The sequence below is a fragment of the Lutjanus erythropterus genome, chromosome 3 (genome assembly GCF_056507025.1).
Source record: "Lutjanus erythropterus isolate fLutEry1 chromosome 3, fLutEry1.hap2, whole genome shotgun sequence".
Classification (NCBI taxonomy): domain Eukaryota; kingdom Metazoa; phylum Chordata; class Actinopteri; order Lutjaniformes; family Lutjanidae; genus Lutjanus; species Lutjanus erythropterus.
In genome coordinates, this window is record NC_139319.1 from 18,239,136 (window position 1) to 18,257,950 (window position 18,815).

The 18,815-nt window shown below is 39.2% G+C and overlaps 1 protein-coding gene across 1 annotated transcript in view; it reads left to right on the forward strand.

The window, feature by feature from the left end:
- The window catches only part of fbxo41 (F-box protein 41), a 72,864-nt gene that overhangs the window by 47,765 nt on the left and 6,284 nt on the right, over positions 1–18,815 (forward strand). Inside the window, exons 5-8 of the mRNA XM_084715255.1 lie at positions 6,708–6,781; positions 12,808–13,196; positions 17,167–17,405; positions 17,533–17,648. Of these exons, the coding sequence (XP_084571381.1) occupies positions 6,708–6,781; positions 12,808–13,196; positions 17,167–17,405; positions 17,533–17,648 (818 nt within the window). The remainder of the gene's footprint in view (positions 1–6,707; positions 6,782–12,807; positions 13,197–17,166; positions 17,406–17,532; positions 17,649–18,815) is intronic.

Here is an 18,815-nt window from a genome sequence, read left to right on the forward strand (position 1 = left end):
CAATTCAAAATGTAATGGAATATAATGCACCATGGTTCTCAGGCAAGTGGCTCATCAAAATGACCTGTCCCCTCCATCCTCCCCAAAATCTACAGCTCTGCTCATATCACCTGTTGCATCATTGGGTTACTGCTCTGCACACACTACAATATGCATCTGTGTGATGTTATAAAACAGGAATTTTTCAGCCATAGATAAAGAAATCTGCCCACATAGTTCTAAATGCTGGATTGATCCTGATCACATTAAACCATACTATATTTAGCTATTTTTTTTCTAGGTAAAAAACTTAAATATACAAAAAAGATAAAAAACACATACTGTATAAGAAAAAATCTTATATTATGTGAGATTATGAAGTCATAAATTTGAAAATTCTGAGATTAAGTGACAAATTTACAAGAAAGAAGTTTTGTATTTTCTAATCTAAAATTCATTGGAAATGCAATAGTTGTGCCTTTAAAGTATCAAATTGATTTAATCTTGTTATATAATTAGTTATAAAATATAATTCCACTTTTCATTTTATTTTTATTTTTGCTAAAGGAATTTTTATAAAATGAGCTTAACATAAGAAATGTTTTGTAAACAGAAAGATTCTGTTTTACATTAGAAATAAGTATTTGTTACTGTAAAAAATATCCTTCAGTTGAGGGGAATAATCTTAAAATGATGCTGTGTTTCTTACCTGTTATTCTTACCATAGTTCACAGTATGAGAATATTCTAATTTATTATAAAACATTTGGAATATTAAAATTAGATTCAAATAAAAAGTAGTACTGTAATTCTTTAAGAAGTATTCAGAAGTTTTGTTTTACCAAACAAGACTCCACTTTATGACTCTGTGTTTCTTCCAGATCTCTGACAGTGTTTGACACAGCAGGTTTTTGCCTTTGAATAGTGCATGAGCATTGATTATATTGAGTAATTTCCCTGTAAAGCACCACAGGTCAAACCCATAATAGACTTTCAGATTCCCGATACAACAAATACACTCTTTCTCACAGAGCTAATGAGCAGATTGTTCAGAAGGAATATCAAGCAGGATACGTTTCCTCACCATGAGTTTGTGTTCAGTTTGAGTTGAGATTTTAGATCAAATCTTCAGGCTCAGGGTTTGTTAGTAGAACAGAAGATCACTAGTGTGTTTATGTAAATGTGTTGTGAACGTGTGCTCGAGGTCTTGAAAGTCATTTAGCTCATTTGTTCTGCCTCCTGTTCCAGGAATCAGTCAGTCATTACCTTCTGATTGACTGTATTAGCATGAATTTAATTAAAGAGATGTTTTTTGTGAAATGACTTTAAGTTACAAGGTGTGGATATGAAATGTGCTTAAGATTCATTATTCTGAAGCATTTAAACTTTGTTTTTTATCCCTGACACTGTGCTGTACTCAAATGTTTTAAATCTTTACTAAGCCCAAATCATATGGGACTAGTATTATCTGGGGACCTCAAGTGATTTATTACTGCCCACATCTGTGTTTCATGCACTGCATTCACATGGGATAAACGAAGTCTGTATTTTACTTAAATATACTGGTATTATCCCTGGATATAATGTCAAGGCTCTGTTGTCTGATGTAAAGCCTTTAAAAATACAGATTTTCACATGCTGCCGTGTTTGTTATCCATCTTATCTTTCAAGATTTTGCTCTTCTGATGGATTTGAGCTTGGTTCTTTCTACGATTGGGTCTCCATGCTGTGTAGCGAGATGAGCATCCTGAATTTGCAGCAAAAAATGCTTTCAAAACACAACTACCCCGAATCACAGAGATGCCCAGGACTATTATCACGTGACCTCTGTGTTTGGTGAAATGCAGCAGGTTATTTCAGGTGGAATTTTTACTTTATAAATTATAGACATGGCAGATTCCCATAGAAATAAGATCACAGAAAATCTGCACAATTATTACAAATCTCCAGGTAATACTAGTCCTGTGCAAATAGTTTCAAACTTTGATGAACTGCCTGAATACACTACCTGGCCTAAAGTATGCGGACACTCGAATATGACACCCTTGATATTAATATGCCGCTATAACAGACCGCTCTCGTCTGGTGTAGCTTTTTAAAAGAATTTGGGTCCTGGCTGCTGGACTTTCCCTCCCATTCAGCCATGAGAGCTTCAGTGAGATTGCCACATTGATATTGCTTGATAAGATCTGGCTCGCTGTGTCTACTGCAACCCAGATGTGTCAGCTGAGGTTGAGGTCAGTGCTCTGAACAGGTCAGTCAAGTTCTTCTACCCCAAACTGGAAAATCCATTTATTTATGGAACTGGGCAAGAAATCTGTCATATTTAAACAGGTACCGTCTTCCCAAACTGTTGGTACAAAGTTAGTAGCACACTATTGCCTTAAATGTCAGTGTATGCTGTAAGATTGTCTTTAATTGGAAGTAAGGGCTTTAGTTTACTTAGCAGAAGTAAAAGTACTGGTGTTAGAAATATACTTAAGTAAAAGTACAAAGTATATGTCTCAAAATCTACTCAGAGTATTAGTTACTTTTAACTGTTGATGTCACTTTTGCAAATTTTGTGCATTTTCCTTAACTAGTGACTGAAAATGCTGACAATTGATTAATCATTAATAATTAATTAGATACAAAATCCAAAATTTGAATAAAGTGGTACATTGTATTTAAGGAGTTAGTCTTTTTTTTTAATTGAATTAAGGTTCTTTAATAAACTCAACTTAACAGAAATATAAATGATCGTGCTGTTAGACTGCTACTAGATCGTCTATTAAAGGTCCATACCTCTTTTTGTACGTGGCAAAAAGGAGAGCAAATAGTTTTCTGACCATGGTGTTGTTTTTGAAAGGCTAAATGTCATCAAATATGTACCGAAGCAGAGTTTTTTTGTTAGATAAAAACATGTTTTGAATTTTGGGAAAGAAATTACATCTTATCTTTTCTCAGTAAGTTAGACTTTCGGACTTTCAGATAACTCAAAAACATTCGTACGCAGCCACCACTCTAATCTAATTCTACAAACAATTATAATAATATGAGTGTAGCCTAATCTTTATCTGTGACCGTGAAGAAAAATGAGATTTAAATAGAGTTACTGCTGAAACAAAAACATGAATGTCGATGTATAATTCAAATGTCAACATTATGAACTAAGCTCCTAACTACTCGGTGCAGCCCTACACCAAAGCATCATAAAGTCAGGACTCATTGTTGTAGCAAAATGAAACTAGAGGCTCGATCTGCTTTGCATTCAGCATCAAAACAGCAGAAACAGTGAAGCTCTGCAGCAGACGAGATCCTGACCAGAGAGTGTACTCGCATAAAGAGCTGCCTCGTGCTCCGGCAACTGGAGATCAGCTCTTTGTCTCCAGGCTCTCCACAGCTTCCATTGTACCATTTTCCCCTCTCCTCTTTGCCTTATTACACGGCGCTAAACATGTAAAAGCGGACACTTTATGTTCTTAAAAATGTCACTTATTCAAATTATCATGCAACACCTCTTGGAAAAAGAGGCGACCCGTGTTGTTGCACAAATCTGTGTGCTGCCATGGAAACCAGTTCTTGCTCTTGCTGAAGGTTCCAACATGAGTTTGAATCACACGAAATGTGGCTCAGATCTGCCTGAGAGAAAGTAGCTGTTTCATTTTTGCTCATTATGAAAAGATTCTCAGTGAAAAATCTCCTCAGGTCGCTATCACTGAGTGCAAAATTACATGTATTGTTGACATCCTCGGCTCAGTACAGAAAATACTGTATGTGATACCTCTTTTGCGACAATCTGAGTGACCGGTTGCTAAGAAATATACCTTTCTTTCTTTCTTGAGCTAAATTTGACCCGTGATTGACTTGAAACGCCGCCACCTATATTTAGACGTACTCCCTCCGGACTTAAACTTCAGTCAGTTTCACGCTCGTGCATTGTGGGACTGTGAATAATCAACATGACAAGTACAAGTGTGGAACCACAGACTGCTTGGCACCTTGTTACACTGTCAAGGGAAGCCCAGAGATGTCACCAAACCAGCCACACGCCCTCGCGACCTCGTGCTCCATCCTTCTGTCACGGCATCAGCGAGGTCGCCCTCGTCTCCTAGGAGACAGGTTTTCAAGCCACAGAGGTATTTTGGGACTGACAGTGAGAGAAGGGATGGATGACTTGTTTCCGCTCTCTGTCTTGTTCAGTCCAAACTGAATCTAATCCATTTCTTCACAGGATACGGACGTAATATATACTTTAATTGAGCTGTAGTGTTTCATAAACCTTTGGCCTTTTAACTTGAGTTTAAAGGGATGGTTTGGATTATTTTAAGTAGGGTTGTAGTATTTGAGGTAGTTATCCACAGTCAATGTATTACCTACAGTAGATAGCATGTTGTTCTGTTATGGAAGCAGCTGAAGTACTAGTGTAGGGAGCTAAGCAATGTTCTGCTGTGGACAGGATCAGCAAAAAATATATTTTAGCACCTAAAACAAAGTCCACCTAAAAAAATAATACCAGTTTAAGTGGAAGGTAAGAAGGTAACAAGGTAATTCATTATCATTATACAGCAGGAAACTAGTCATCTGTCCCTTCTCTCACTGTCCTCATAGTACTTCATGCAACCCTGCATCAAATAATCAGAAATATCCCTTTAAGACCAAACTGAGGTCACCAGATTGGAGTTTTAGTTTCTGATGAATGCATTTTGTTCCATCCATTTCTGGGAGATTCGTCCCTACTCTGCCTTCATTGCCGGCCGGCCAGGAATGAGAGCCATGGATGGTGTTTTTCCTGTTTCCTCCGTGGTCCATTTTCAGTGGCACTAGTCCAGAAACACGCTGTGTGAGTAGAAGCTGAGAAACAAGAAAGAGAGGAGAGAGGGAGCGACAGTGTCTGTGTTTGTGCACATTTTCCCTCTGTGGCACGCCGCCAGGCTGGTACACAGAGTTCCACCTGGCACTGCTTCACTCACACACACATAGATGTACACGCAAATGTACAAACACTACACACGGCATACTTCAATGCACAGGCAGCTTTGAGCGGTGTATGAATATCGAGTGACTTGGAGGATTTTGCTCTCAGGCAAATAGAGAGAGTGAGAGTCAGGCTGCACACCCACAACAAAATACCCTTGAAAATTCTCACCTGCATGCTTTCAGAACTACAACCAAATATTTTAGGAAGGTGAAGAATTTATGTGTTGTCAGATCACATAAATTGCCAGGAAGTTTGTCATGGATATTCATGACACCCAGTGGATGCTTCCTTAAGATTTTTGTCTGGAGAAATGTGCAAACAAGGTCAGCTCTCTTCTATCATGAACTTTTTATCTAAAGTCTTTGACAATGTAAAGTCAGTACGGGCTGCGTGTTCAGTGGGATTTATAACCAGGAAGAAAACCTTTTTGGCTAATGCACCAGATGAGCAAATCTCAAAAAACTCTAGTAAGAAAACACAACCAAATACAGAAACGCTGCAAGTAGCGCAGATGACAGCGGAAACTGTTTTCAGAGGACGCTAAAAAGGGGTGAACGTGGCCAGGACATACTTGCTGTTGCTACGGTTTGTGACTCATGAAGTTGTCGAAGTTGGGTATCTGTAAGTGGTTTTGTAAAAGGAGCTAAAACCATGACCTAGCTTTGTCTGGGTGTGTTGACCACAAACTGGCGAGGACGTTTTCCTAATTTGCTTGTGTTTTCTTAAGCTGCAGTGCATTGAGCTCTCATGGCCGCCGTACTGACCTCCTGTAGCATCACCATCAGGCAAAAGTTTTCATTTTTATAAATATGGAAATTCAGTGTAACTTTGGCATTACATTTATTAAGCATTTTCTTTCTTGATAGAGGACAAACCCTTTCCATTTGAGACAGTCCTTCCTGTACTGCCACCTTTGGACATAAGATAATGATTTCTGTGGAATTTGCTGTGGTTATTCATGGACCCAAATGATGATGTCTAATGATGCAACAGGACAAAGTGTCACTGTTGAACAACCATTTAATTCATAAGAAGGATCTTAAAAAACTGGATTTCTATAAAATGTGCTGTGGGAATTCCTGCATCCCCTGAGCAGTCTTTCAGTGCCACCATAGGCTCATTTTTTTCCCTTTTTTTTTTTTTTTTTTAGAAATATCACAAAAATCATTACTCATTAATGCTTCCCGGGTGAATGAACCCTTTCCAATATACATTCACTTCTGTATTTTTGTGCCATCCTCGGGACAAAATTATTAGAACAATCTTAAAAAGCTTCTTCTCGTCTGACTGATCATCATTTGTTCTAACTGTGTTAGGAAAGATTTGTCCGTTGATGTCCTTGATTTATGCCTGATGCTGTCGCCAGTCATACACTCAAATCTGTATCAGCTTACAGTGAGATAAAACTGTAATATAACCCACACAGAAAATATCTTTAATTTGAAAATCGCTTGTGTTTGTTGTGTTTCAGTCCCAGGATAACAGTAAGATAGGGTTGATTTACTGTTTGATTTTATTGTCTTGTCAGTAGGGGATTTGTTAAACAGCCTTCTGTACTCATTTCATATTTATAGCAGAGCTAAGTTACTGTGCCAACTACTTCAAAATGAAATACTGTAGATCTCATGATTTAGTTTGAGTCTCCTGTTTTTATTATCATTATTTGAGTCAAGAGGATTTCTGAGGACGCTTAAGGGTACTGAGAAGTTTTACTAACACTGTAACACTTTTTTTTTTTGTTTCCCTCTAATCTGTTTGCGTCTCTCCAGAGAAACTCCAGTCTCTCCGGGAGCACAAGAGGCATGTACCAAGTGTCAGAGCGGCGTTCCTCCCCCAGCACGGGGTAAGACAGCACATTTACAGATGATTTCACACCTCTGCAATGTAATGTAAACCACCACTGTGCCATTAGAAGGTCTATGGTCATCATTTTATTTTTCTGGAAGACACGTTGTCTGTCCTTCAATCTGTCTGTCGGTTTATTTATTTGGAAAGAGAGAGACGCTTTTCTGGTTCAGTTAGAGGTTTTGTGGCTCTTTGCTGTCAAGTGAATTTGGTACACCTCATCTTTCTTACCTCGTGAGAGCCAGTGTAGTGAAACACAATCCGACAGTGATGTGGAAATATAGCAGAACCTCTGGAGCCCCAAAGCTTTTAACCACCTCCCACCGCCCTCACTGCCCCTGGCCTTTGGGTGTTTGGTGACACCACCTCAGAAAAACAATAAAAACAGTTGAATGTGCCACAGTTGCAGTCTGTCATATTATTTTGTCTTCCCCAAATTAGTTACATTTTTTTAAAAATCCAGAAATTTCTACCATATAAAATAAGGTTTCTGAAAACAGTGAATGTGCTTGAACGGCAGGTGCAGAAAATTATACAACAATACTTAAGGCTAAAAGATTAGATTAGATAAGATTAGATTAGATTATTAGATTAATTTGTTAGTTGAATGACATAAAAGAAATCCTCAAGCAAAATTGCCAAACATTTGCTTATTTGTTGGTTATATGTTTGGTGGACAAAACAATCAAAAACTGAAGTTGTTACCTCTGAGGACTTGTGATGCACATTTTGACTAAACAATTAATTGATGTGATAATAATGTTATGTTACACTTAAACAACCACATTCTAAGATTAATATGTGGTATACTGTTGAACACTGTGATATCTCTATAATCAGATATCTCCATATGAATACAGAATAATCAGGCTGGGGACAAGATTTTGGTATCAGCAGTGTTCTGGTTTCCTTAATAGTTTGTGAGGTGCAGGTTGGACGTCTCTCAGCAGGTTGGACGTCTCTCTGCATGAGGTGTGACTGAAGTATTTCTGGGTTCCTGCTGGAGATTTCAGACCAATGGCTGTGCTGTGCCATAATACTGTGACTAACCCAACTGTCATTCCCAGTTGGTATGTGATTGTGTTTCCCAATGTGACGTCACAATCACTGATGGCACAACACACACACACACACACACACACACACACACACACACACACACACACACACACACACACACACACACACAGAGTGGCCCAACAACATCCCTCCAAGCCTTCTGTCTTGTGGTTATTAATATCTCCTCATCAGGGGTTCAAAATATTTTTATCAGTGATAGTGATCTATTGATGTTGATGTCACCAGATATTTATGCAACATGAGTCTATATGTGCCAATTTTACACCAAAATACTACAGTTTGTTCTCTTTTGCATTTACATTTGTTGATATATTGTGTGTTACCAAGTTAAGTAATACCGTGGTTTTCAAACTTTCTGTGCCCAAAGCACACCGAAGAGCAAGAAAAGATCTCAAGGCACACATATCTGTGCAAAATAGCATCTATAACCAACCAACCTTCCCAGAGGGCACATGCAAAGAAGAAAAAAAAAACAAAAAACAGGGTCAATCAGGGCCTTTGATGTGTCACAGTCTAATAATCAAAAAGTGGGATTATTTTAGGGTATAGCACAAAGTACAAAGTAAAAATTAATTCATAACTTGTTATGTTGTATGTTGCAATAATAACACATAGATGTCACAAAATCTCAAGGCACACCTGCACTTACCTCACAGCACGCCATCTGGAAACCACTGATGTAATTTTGTCTCTGTCAGGTCTTTATTTTGTCTTGAAATGTATTTTTTGATTCTACTGACAGATTATCACAGATTAAAATACATTCCTTGCCTAAAGAAAGACATCACAGTAATGTTACATAACTTGCTTGCACACAATATGCACCTTGTGTTTAGTGCATGAAGAGATTAAAAGAAAACACTTCAGTTCTTTTTAGAACATGGGGTAGTGGTGGATTTCAGCCTCTTGTGGCTGAAATGAGTATTACAACAACAAATACCTAAAAATGATCCTCACAAAAACTTTCTTTTCACCTGTTTTCATGGTGTGAAATACTTGGGGGGACTGAGACCCCCTGACTGACATTTGACACCCCCTGCAAACCTTTAAAAGCAAAAGTTTGGGGTCTCTGGAAAAGCTTTGAAAAGAACATCACTTGCAGTTCAGCGTCCAGTATTCGTTATTCAGACTGCAAAACATTTATTCACAAGGATGAATACAGAAAAACAGCGTTGTGATATTTTCTCCTTTTACCCAGTTGCTTCTTGTGTGGCACTGTTGCAAACAGTCCGCCATCCAAATGTTGTGTTGTTTTTTTTCTGTTTTAACATCATGGTTAAACTCAGTTAAAATATGGACTACAAACCCTGGAAAACTACTGGAACCTTTAAGTATAAAACCACATTTTCATTCTGGTGTGTACATTTTTTCCTGGGGACCCACTTTCGAAGAGTGACACACCATCACAACCCAATCCACAATAGACCTTATTAATTGAATAAAATGACAACTATTTTCATAATCAATTAATCAGGAGTAATTTTTAAATTAAAAAAAGTTCAGATTTTATGATTTCAGCTTGTTAAATGTGAATATTTCCTGGTTTCTTTACTCCTCTCTGACAGTAGATTAGATCTTTAAGTTGTGAACAAAATAGGAAACACTGATCAATATTTTCTGAAATCTTATGGACCATACAAGTAATCGATTAGTGGAAAAATTACTGCCAGATCGATTTTTCACAATTTTTCATCAACAACTGATCGATTGTGAATATAATGGACAAATTAATCAGCAATAAATTATTTGCAGCCCTAATCTTGATGCATGTTATTACAAACATGTACACATGTTAAATACTTTATCAATGAGAAATAAATGCATTTAGGCTGAGTTAACAGGACATCTCATTGTTTTTATTTCCTCTCATCCGGAAAATGATATCGAACATTTTAGACGACTGAATTATCGCAATATAATTAAGATACCACTGACATCCTTCTGTCATCTTTTCATTTATTTGGCGACCCAAATAAAATCTCCCGTGGCCCACCTGTGGGTCGTGACCCAGTGTTTGGGAATGACTGCATTAGGGAACAACACAAGCGGTGAGATGACACATGAGTGGGTTTCTTTCCGTGATCATTCAGTTGTTTTATATTCGCTCTCTGATGCTACTTTGCATTCTGGATCCACACTCTGAAATCACTCATCAGCAATTGCTAATTATGTGCTTCTTATGATTGGGATCAGTTCATGTCATTATGTCTTATTATTGATTTACTGTTGACAAAACATTAGAGCAGTTTTTTTTTTATCAGGTTACTACTTTACAACCAGTTCATTAGGATGCACTGAATCACAGTTGTGTCATTGACCCAGTTTAGATCGTTGAACACACAGCGCTGTTTTGGTTTTTACGTAATCTGAATTTATATATGTGGCACAACATTAATCTCTTCCTCTGTGCATCGTTTACCCCTGTAAGTGTGATAAGTGGTACCTGCAGTGTCATCTGCGATTCATTTTAATGCCTGAAATTATGTATTCAGATGTTTCCACTCTTCACATTATGCTGTGAGAAAGTGGAGTAGTGTGAAGGAAGAAATGGAGAAAAGAGAGAAAACTGTCCTACTTTTTGAAAGGCTGATATTTGTGACTGCTCATTACTTGTATTGGCTACAAGGTTATTTTAAGGACTGTAGCTGTACGTCTGTACAAAAGCTGCCCTCGTTCTACTGTAAATCCTCCGAAATGCAGCTGTTAATGTCAGTTATGCAGTACATACTGTATTTGTGGTTCATTTTGGTTCCAGAAGTCCCTCCGCTGCTGTCAAATTAAAAACCAATACTGCCGTTTTCCTCAGTGGACCTGTATGGATGTTACTTTGAAGTCTCCACAGAGACGAATAATCAGAAGAATCAAATGAACAGGTCACCAAAGGATTTAAAGCAGGCGTAATGAAGCTTTTTTTTTTTATTTTGTGAGAGTCTTTTATGTGTATTGTGTGCATGTGTGAGTGTGCCATTAGTTTATCATATTTAAAGGGGTAGTTTGGATAATTTGAAGTGGGGGTTGTATGAGGTACTTATCCATAGTCAGTAGATGGAGGTCGGCACACTCCTGGTTTGTAGAAGCAGCAGGAGTACCAGTGTAGGAAGCTAAGCTATGAACTGCTGTAGACCTGCGTCAGCAGCAAAATGTATTTCAGCCACTTAAAAAATCAATATACATTTAAGTGTATGCTATATTTAGAGTCTTTTTACCACTTAACCTTGCCGTCAGATGGCCTTATATAAGCCAAATATCACTCTCTCCAAAGCCATCAGACTCAGTTGACAGAAACAGTGATTTTACCTGACAGAACACGGTTGCTGGTCGCTGAGATTGTTTGTGTTATTGGTGAATCCAAAATAACCAAACAAATGGAGCTAGGTGGTACAAGACTATGTATAAGTATCTCATACAACCCACTTCAGGAAACTATAAATAAAACTCCAAACTATCCCTTTAAAATTCAGTATCTGCTGTGAGGTAATAAGGTTTACCTTCTCCAAGCATCATACACGATAAGTTAACATTCAACTCTCTGAAAACATGACATGATTAAAATCAATTGTGGTGTAAATACAGTATATTAGAAATAGTAAAGAGGAAAGCATGTGGCACTGATGGCACAGAAACTGACTTTCATGAGGTGGTACAAAATGTTTTGCCTTTTCTAAATTAAACATACTACTCGTAGACCACAAGAGCTCTTCAAACGCCCACTTTTGGTTCGATTGTGATATTTTGTTGGTTAAAGGCAGAGCTGATGGTGCATCATGAACAGATTAAAGGGATCGTTTTGTTTGCCTTATTCACGTTCTTGCTGAGACTTAAGTGAGGAGATCGATACAACTCTTTTATAGCCACATAGCTGGTCTGCTTAGCTTAGCATTGAGACAGGAAGCAGGGGGAAACGGCTGGCCTGACCCTGTCCAAAAGTAAAACCTACTACCAGCAGCATTCAGTTTTGATGCACCATGTAACAAACAAATACCCAGAAAACTCAGCTGTCTTCAACTCTCTTCTTTTGAGTCAAGACTTCAGATTTCCTCTTTGCCCTTCATATCCTGCACTGAATTAAATCTGCACTGTAATATTTATTTTCCTTTCTCAGTACTTTAGAATCGAGACTCACGAATTTCTGTTTTGCTATTGCAATTTATTAAATTATATTTGGGACTATTTATTCATATCTTGCTTTGAATTGCGCTGTAATTTTTACTGTTCTATTTTTAATTTCTACTCTTAAAATCTATGTGGCTTTTTCAAATTAATAGCCTTCTTGTTAAGACATGCTATGCAAATAAAACGTGCCTTGCCTCTCAAGCTCATAATTAACACATTATATCTTGTTTGTTTTATCTGTGAAAAATAGAGAGAGAGAGAGAGAGAGAGAGAGAGAGAGAGAGAGAGAGAGAGAGAGAGGAGAACACAAGTGCAAAAATGACAGGTTGCGGTTTTGCCAAAGTTTAAAGGAAGGACTGTTTCTTGGCTGCAGCGGCCGGGTACAGTGACTTGGAGTCCCGTGGCTGGTCACTGAACGCCTGGCCAATAGTCCTTTACATAACCCCTGGTAAAACCACAATCTGTCACTTTTACACTTCAGTCTTTGACATGTAAATTAATGAGTTTCGAGATGTACTTTGAAAGGTCAGATTTTGTTAACTTTGTGGACATTTTCAGGTCAGCTGTTCCTGCCTGTTTTCAGTGTTTGTGCTAAGCTAAGCTAACAGCTGCTGGCTGTAGTGTCACATTTAATAGACACGAGAGTGGTATCAATCTCCTCGACTAAAACTACTGTTTCGTTAAACTGTTTTGATAAGTATGTGGATGATTATGTTTTTATTATGTTTAGTTACTGATTCAGAAACAGATCAATGTTGTTATCTCACACGGGGAAATTTGTTTGGTCCTGTGCTCATCATTTATAGTACACTTCTTTCTCCTTTGCTGCAGAGCGTCAGGGCGGATCAAGTCCGTCTCGCAGGGCTCTGGAGGTTACGACAGTGACAGCGTGGAGATGCATCCCATGGAGGAGTGTCCCGAGGCTCAGTACTATCACATGCAGTGCCGGCTGGGCGAGGGCGGTTATGAGCGCTCCCCCGGATGTGGCGGCGGTGGATCAAGGAACTGGGGTCTTCGCAAACAGGCGATCCAGAACTGGCAGCGGCGACCTTACAGGAACAGCACCGAAGGCGAGGAAGGAGACGTGTCAGACGTGGGCTCCCGGACCACCGAGTCTGAGGTGGAGATGTGGGAACAGGAGAGGAGAGCTGTGGCCGAGGTGCAGCAGTCTGCCGCTCCCTACCCTCACCACGGCAGGGCAGGATATCGCCCCAACGCAGGTAACACATGCTCTCTGGGAAGTTTTTATTCTTAGAAATGTCACACACTCTCCGATTTAACATGCAGCCAGCAGCTCGGACACCTGGGAGGCAGGATTCACAGGATAAAGGCCCTAAAATGACTCCTGTGAGAGCAGTAACTGATGTGGATCTGGGTCAGGTTGAGTTGCAGTCACTGTAATGTTGCTGGAGCTGTTTCACTGACCAAAACTCACTCTACAAACTGAGCATGGGACAGCCATGAGCATATGGGGAGGAAAGAGGCCCCAGATCTGCTGCAGAGTGTCGACACAACAATGTAAAAACTTGAAAGGTGACTTCATCATACTCACAAACACCGACACAAGTACACATCTTGGTGCTCTATGCTTCACAGCCCTTGGAGACAGAGTTATGATGTCGGCCGATATAAATGAACTTGACTTGACTAGTTCAAATGGCAATTAGTAACATTGTCTGCTATGAGAAAGGTCAGACAGTCAGCGCTTGAGTGATTTTCAAAGCATCGTGAGAGAAGTAACAGGGCCCCGAAGAAACCAAAATTCTAAGTATGTGTCCAAATGACATCGATCTAAGAAGTGAAAAATAAAAAGCGAATTAAACCTTTTGTTACTAGAATAATAAAAATCAGTTGCTGTGTTAGTCCACTAGATGGTGCTGAGGTTTTGTTTTCTGGTGAGGTCAGCAGAGGTCACGATCAGCGGGATTGGCAGGTTTTTTTTGACATTTTTTGAAATTTGTTTGATAATCCCATTTTGCAGCAATAAAAATGAACAGTTTAAAACCAATGTTGGCAAAGAAAACATAAATGAAAAAAATGCATTTTAAAAGAGATAATAAATCACAGTATATTGCAATTTATGTTGCAACACTCAGCATATTTCAAAATGTTTAAAATCGCAATAATATTGTCTCGTGTCTTAAGGATTGTGATCATATCGTATTGTGGCGTCTCTGGTGATTCTCACTGCTTAAACAATACAGTTCAGGATATATAAATCCTCCTAGCTCGCATGCAACCTGATATAATCTATCCTGGTTGCAAATATTTCAATTGATTTATTCAGCTAAAGTCATTTTATCATGAGGCGTTTACACTATTTTATTTACCACCAGTATGTCTGTTATAGACAACGAGCAAACCAAGACATACAGTACATTTCTCTTGTTGCTATACAGTGTCTCTGTGTGACTGTGTCTTTGCTAGACATCGAACATATTTGTATTTACGCGAGCTCTGTTTGCCTGTTGTATCATCTCAGCTCCTTGTCTCATGCTAAACTCTGCTTCTCCGACTGAGCCAAGTCAGAGCGCCAATCATGCCCGCACATTTCTTCAGATCCACCACAGATTGTACATCTCTCTGTTAACTTCCTACCCTGCCAAGATCCTTAAACTCACTGCTGCTGCCCTGCATTTCTGTCCTCCACCTGCTGTCGGGTTCCTTTTAAACACCAGGTGCACTGAGGCGGTCTGGGAAGGAGCAGAACTGGGCCAGAGCCCTGTGACACATTGGTGAACTACCATGACTGCCTGCCACATTATCTCAAAGATTTCTCTCACGTAACGCACAACATGTTACTGGCATTCCTCTACTCTGACGTAGTTCTCCTTATTGGGAGAGTCTCTGCCAGGTTTTATCAGATGGTATGTATCTACAAGCACACAGTTTTTTCTCAGCATGTAACACACAGCTTGGCTTTTTTAGTTCACTTGGCAGTCTTGAGCGTAGGTGGTGTGTGTATGAGAGAGAAAAAGAAAGAGAGAAAGAGGAAGAGAGAGCGAGAGTGTAAGTAATGGTTCATAGCCCTGATGGTTTCGAGCAGACGCCTTCCAAGGCCAAAGATGAAATGAGTCATCTAGGAGCAATCTAGCTGGGAGGAATAAGACGGGCTTGGATTGGACACATGGTATCAGCCAATAGATAGCAATGAAGAGAATGAAAAGATGGAAAGAAGAAAAAAAGATTATGTAATCTTATTTAGTGGCTTGTTGAAGGTTGGCGCCACCATGTGACAGAATATCTTTTAACATTATTTTCACCAACAAGACCACACCATAAGATCAGCATGAGAGTCTTTTATTTGGACCGGCAATGGGAATCGGGACGGATACAGGTTGATAGGGGTTGAGGGGAAGGGAGGTCAGTTGTTGAGCTGAACAGCTAGGAACCAGGGGGGTCGAGAAAAAGAACTATCTCGACGAGCTTTGGGGCATCGTCTCCCTTGGTTCCTATGGAAGAAAAAGAGAAAGAAAGACGAGTTAATGACTAATAGCTGAAGTATTAGCTGAACATACGCGTCTTGAAGTGGAACTGGAGTGTGCGGCGGAGACACAGGTGGACGTAGGGAGGATGAGTCAGCTCCTCGTAGAGGGATCCTCAGCTGGGTGCGGTAGAACTTGTGGCCGACTGTCAGATGACCACGGTCCTAGTTGTCCAACTGTGTGTTACCTGCTGGGGCAGAAAACAAGGTCGGGGGGGAGGATCGTGAGAACTGAGATGGACAGGAGAGGGTAGGATGTATTATATAGGTAATCACAGGACGAAGGTGATTGGATTTATGGGAGATACGGGTTTTTTGAATTAGCGAAGCAGGTGATACTGATCAGCTGAGGGTGGCGTGGTCTAGTTCCTGAACTTCAGTATTAAACTACATTCAGTGGCATTTACTTGATTTTTTTCTTTCCTCTCAGTAACAGAAGTGAAATAAAGCCCATCTCTTCAAGCTTGAAGTTACAGAGTTAAATTCAGCCTTTTTTAAATGTATGCTAATGTTATGGAAGTCCATTTCCACCAATGTAATGAAAAAAAGTCATAATGAAAAACTGTCTCGAAATAATAAACTTAATATCTCAAAATAATGAACACAGCACACTTTAATCTATACTGAAACCAATGCAAAGAGCCAACACATTCCTGCCATGAGGACCTCAGACTACATGCAGGTTGATAAGAATGTAACAAAGAGATGTAATTCGGGGACAGATTGAAAAAGTGCTACAAGTAATGATTAGGATCTTAAAATGAATTCTAAAACACACTGGCATCCAGGGTTTGGAGGAGGAGTACAGAGGAGTACATTATGTTCTCTTTTCTATTTTTTGTCAGGAGTGTCACAGCTGAGAAGCTGCTGGGCATTCTGCAGTTTGAGTCTATGGATTGTTTTCTGATTTATGCCAGTTAAAAGAGCACTGCAGTATAGTCCAAGTGCAAGGAAAGGAAAGCATGAATGATGGATTTGGAGTCTTTTAATAAGAATATTATACGAAATTCATAACTGAGGCTATTATCAATTATTGGCCCAGATGGTCTGAGCCAATAACATGGATTTCAAACGTGTAATATTCACAGTCTTAAATTTTGCACCATTTAAAGCTTTTACCAGCTGCCTGGAGGACATTAGACTAGTGCTGTGAAAACTTATGTGAATATACTATATGTCTCAATAGATTAGATGCTTGTTTTAATCTGTCATTGTGAATATTTTAAGAAGGTACTCATGGCTGTGAAAATAGGTACAAAATACAATACATGGTTAAATATACTGAAAACTTAAAAATATGGTACCTTCTTACCTTCAAAGCTGTCTGGCGTCCTAAAATTGTTTTAAATCCTCAAAAACAGTGAGGTTGAAGTTCAACACAGAGTCTAATAATAAAAAATAATCCCTGTAGTTTAACTTGGACCAGCCCTTATTGTGTTATGTAACATAATAATAATAACTTTATTTATATAGCACCTTTTAAAAACAGACTTTGTGCTTTGACAGGCAGAGCAAGGCATGATAGTCATAAAGCAATAAAACAACAGAATCCAAACAGTCAGATTAAACAAAAGCACAACAAAAGAGAAAGTTAAAATAAAGTCAAATCAAGAAGACAGGAAAGTGTTTTAAAAAAATGCACGATGCAGAATGTCAAAATTAAAGGGTTTAATAGGCGTAAAAGACCCTGTTTTTGCTTCCCACAGGTCGATCTGACGGGGTCTACAGCAAGCCATGCCGCCACGAGAAGAGCCCGTCCAAATCCAACGAGGTGATCAGTCCAGAGATCCTGAAGATGCGTGCAGCTCTCTTCTGTATCTTCACCTACCTGGACACTAAAACCCTGCTGAGAGCTGCTGAGGTCTGCCGGGACTGGAAGTTTGTGGCTCGTCATCCAGCTGTGTGGACCAGAGTGCTGCTAGAGAACGCTCGCATTTCTTCCAAGGTGCGTACTGAAGATTTACATACCGTATGCAGTCAGTAGTCTGGTCGTGGCAGGTGGCGCATTTAGCTGTATCGTGCTTGTCTGTGTACGATGAAGAGTTTCACTGATGGTTATGTTTTTGTCTTAGTTCCTGAGCATATTGTCTCAGTGGTGCACTCAGACGCACTCCCTCATCCTGCAAAACCTCAAACCAAGACAGCGAGGAAAGAAGGAGACCAAGGAGGACTACCTTAAAAGCACACGGTGAGACACACAAGCAGCACAAACACAAACACATTCAGATCAGCTTACTACATCCTATATACAGTATATAGTACATACTGAGTACTGCTTCTGATAGCATGCAGTATGAAACTGTTAAAATGATTCATTTTGCAGAATGACAGGATAGAAAGTGGGGAAAATCATTCTTCGCTGCAGTGTGATTATCACTTGAAAGAATATGAAATTTAAAACCCATTTCTCTACATTAAGAACACCTGAATCGATTTTGTAAGACTGGGCTGTACGTTCCTTGCAGCTGAACTAACTGGATGGTGATATGTAACAGACATACACATGTGCATCCTGTTTACATTATTAATTAGACTACTTCTTGAGTTTAAGTGAGGATGGATGACAACTACTAAACTAAGTGGACTAACTAAATGGATCATCATGTATATCTTATCTTTCAAAAATAGCAAGTAGTCACACAGTGAGAAAAAATAAATCATGTAAAGAAATCAAACATTTCCATGCATTAAGATGCACTGGCAGTTTGTCTATAATTGCATCATAGCCCTCTGCATCGGAACTGAATGGAATCGTGAGGAGCCGTGAGATTCACAGCCCTGTGCCAGGACAGCCCCAGTCGGTTTCCAGTTTTGGAAAAGCGGAAATAAACAATAGTGTGCCTACTGGCAAACCACCGCTACTGTGTAGCATCCCCTTATACTCTTTAAAAAAAAAAAAAAAACAGGAAGTTATAAATGTGGATTTTCTTGTTTTCCCCAAAGATGGACATTTACCTGAGAGATGGTAACACAGGCTGTAATCGGAAAGACTCACCAGCATTTTGTCGCATTATTCCACCGCAAATGTAACAGGTACTGGAGCTGGTTCTCCTGGTATTTCTGAATGCTTCGGAAGCAGAATGTCGTCCCCGTTATCTTTATCCTTATCAAACTGGGTGCATTTTCATGAAACTTGCTGACTGATGGTATTCTTGTTCCACATGGTTGGTCGTACTGTGAACTTGGCAATAGCTGCATAATTTCAATAAAATACAGAAAAATGTTCTGCAACATTAATCACAGAATAACAGCTATGCAGAAGTTAAAAATATCTTACAGTTGTGGGTCTGACTTTCCTCTGCTGTTGTTGCTGAAGTCATCCGCTGCAAGCTCATTGTAGTTAACTAAAACTAAA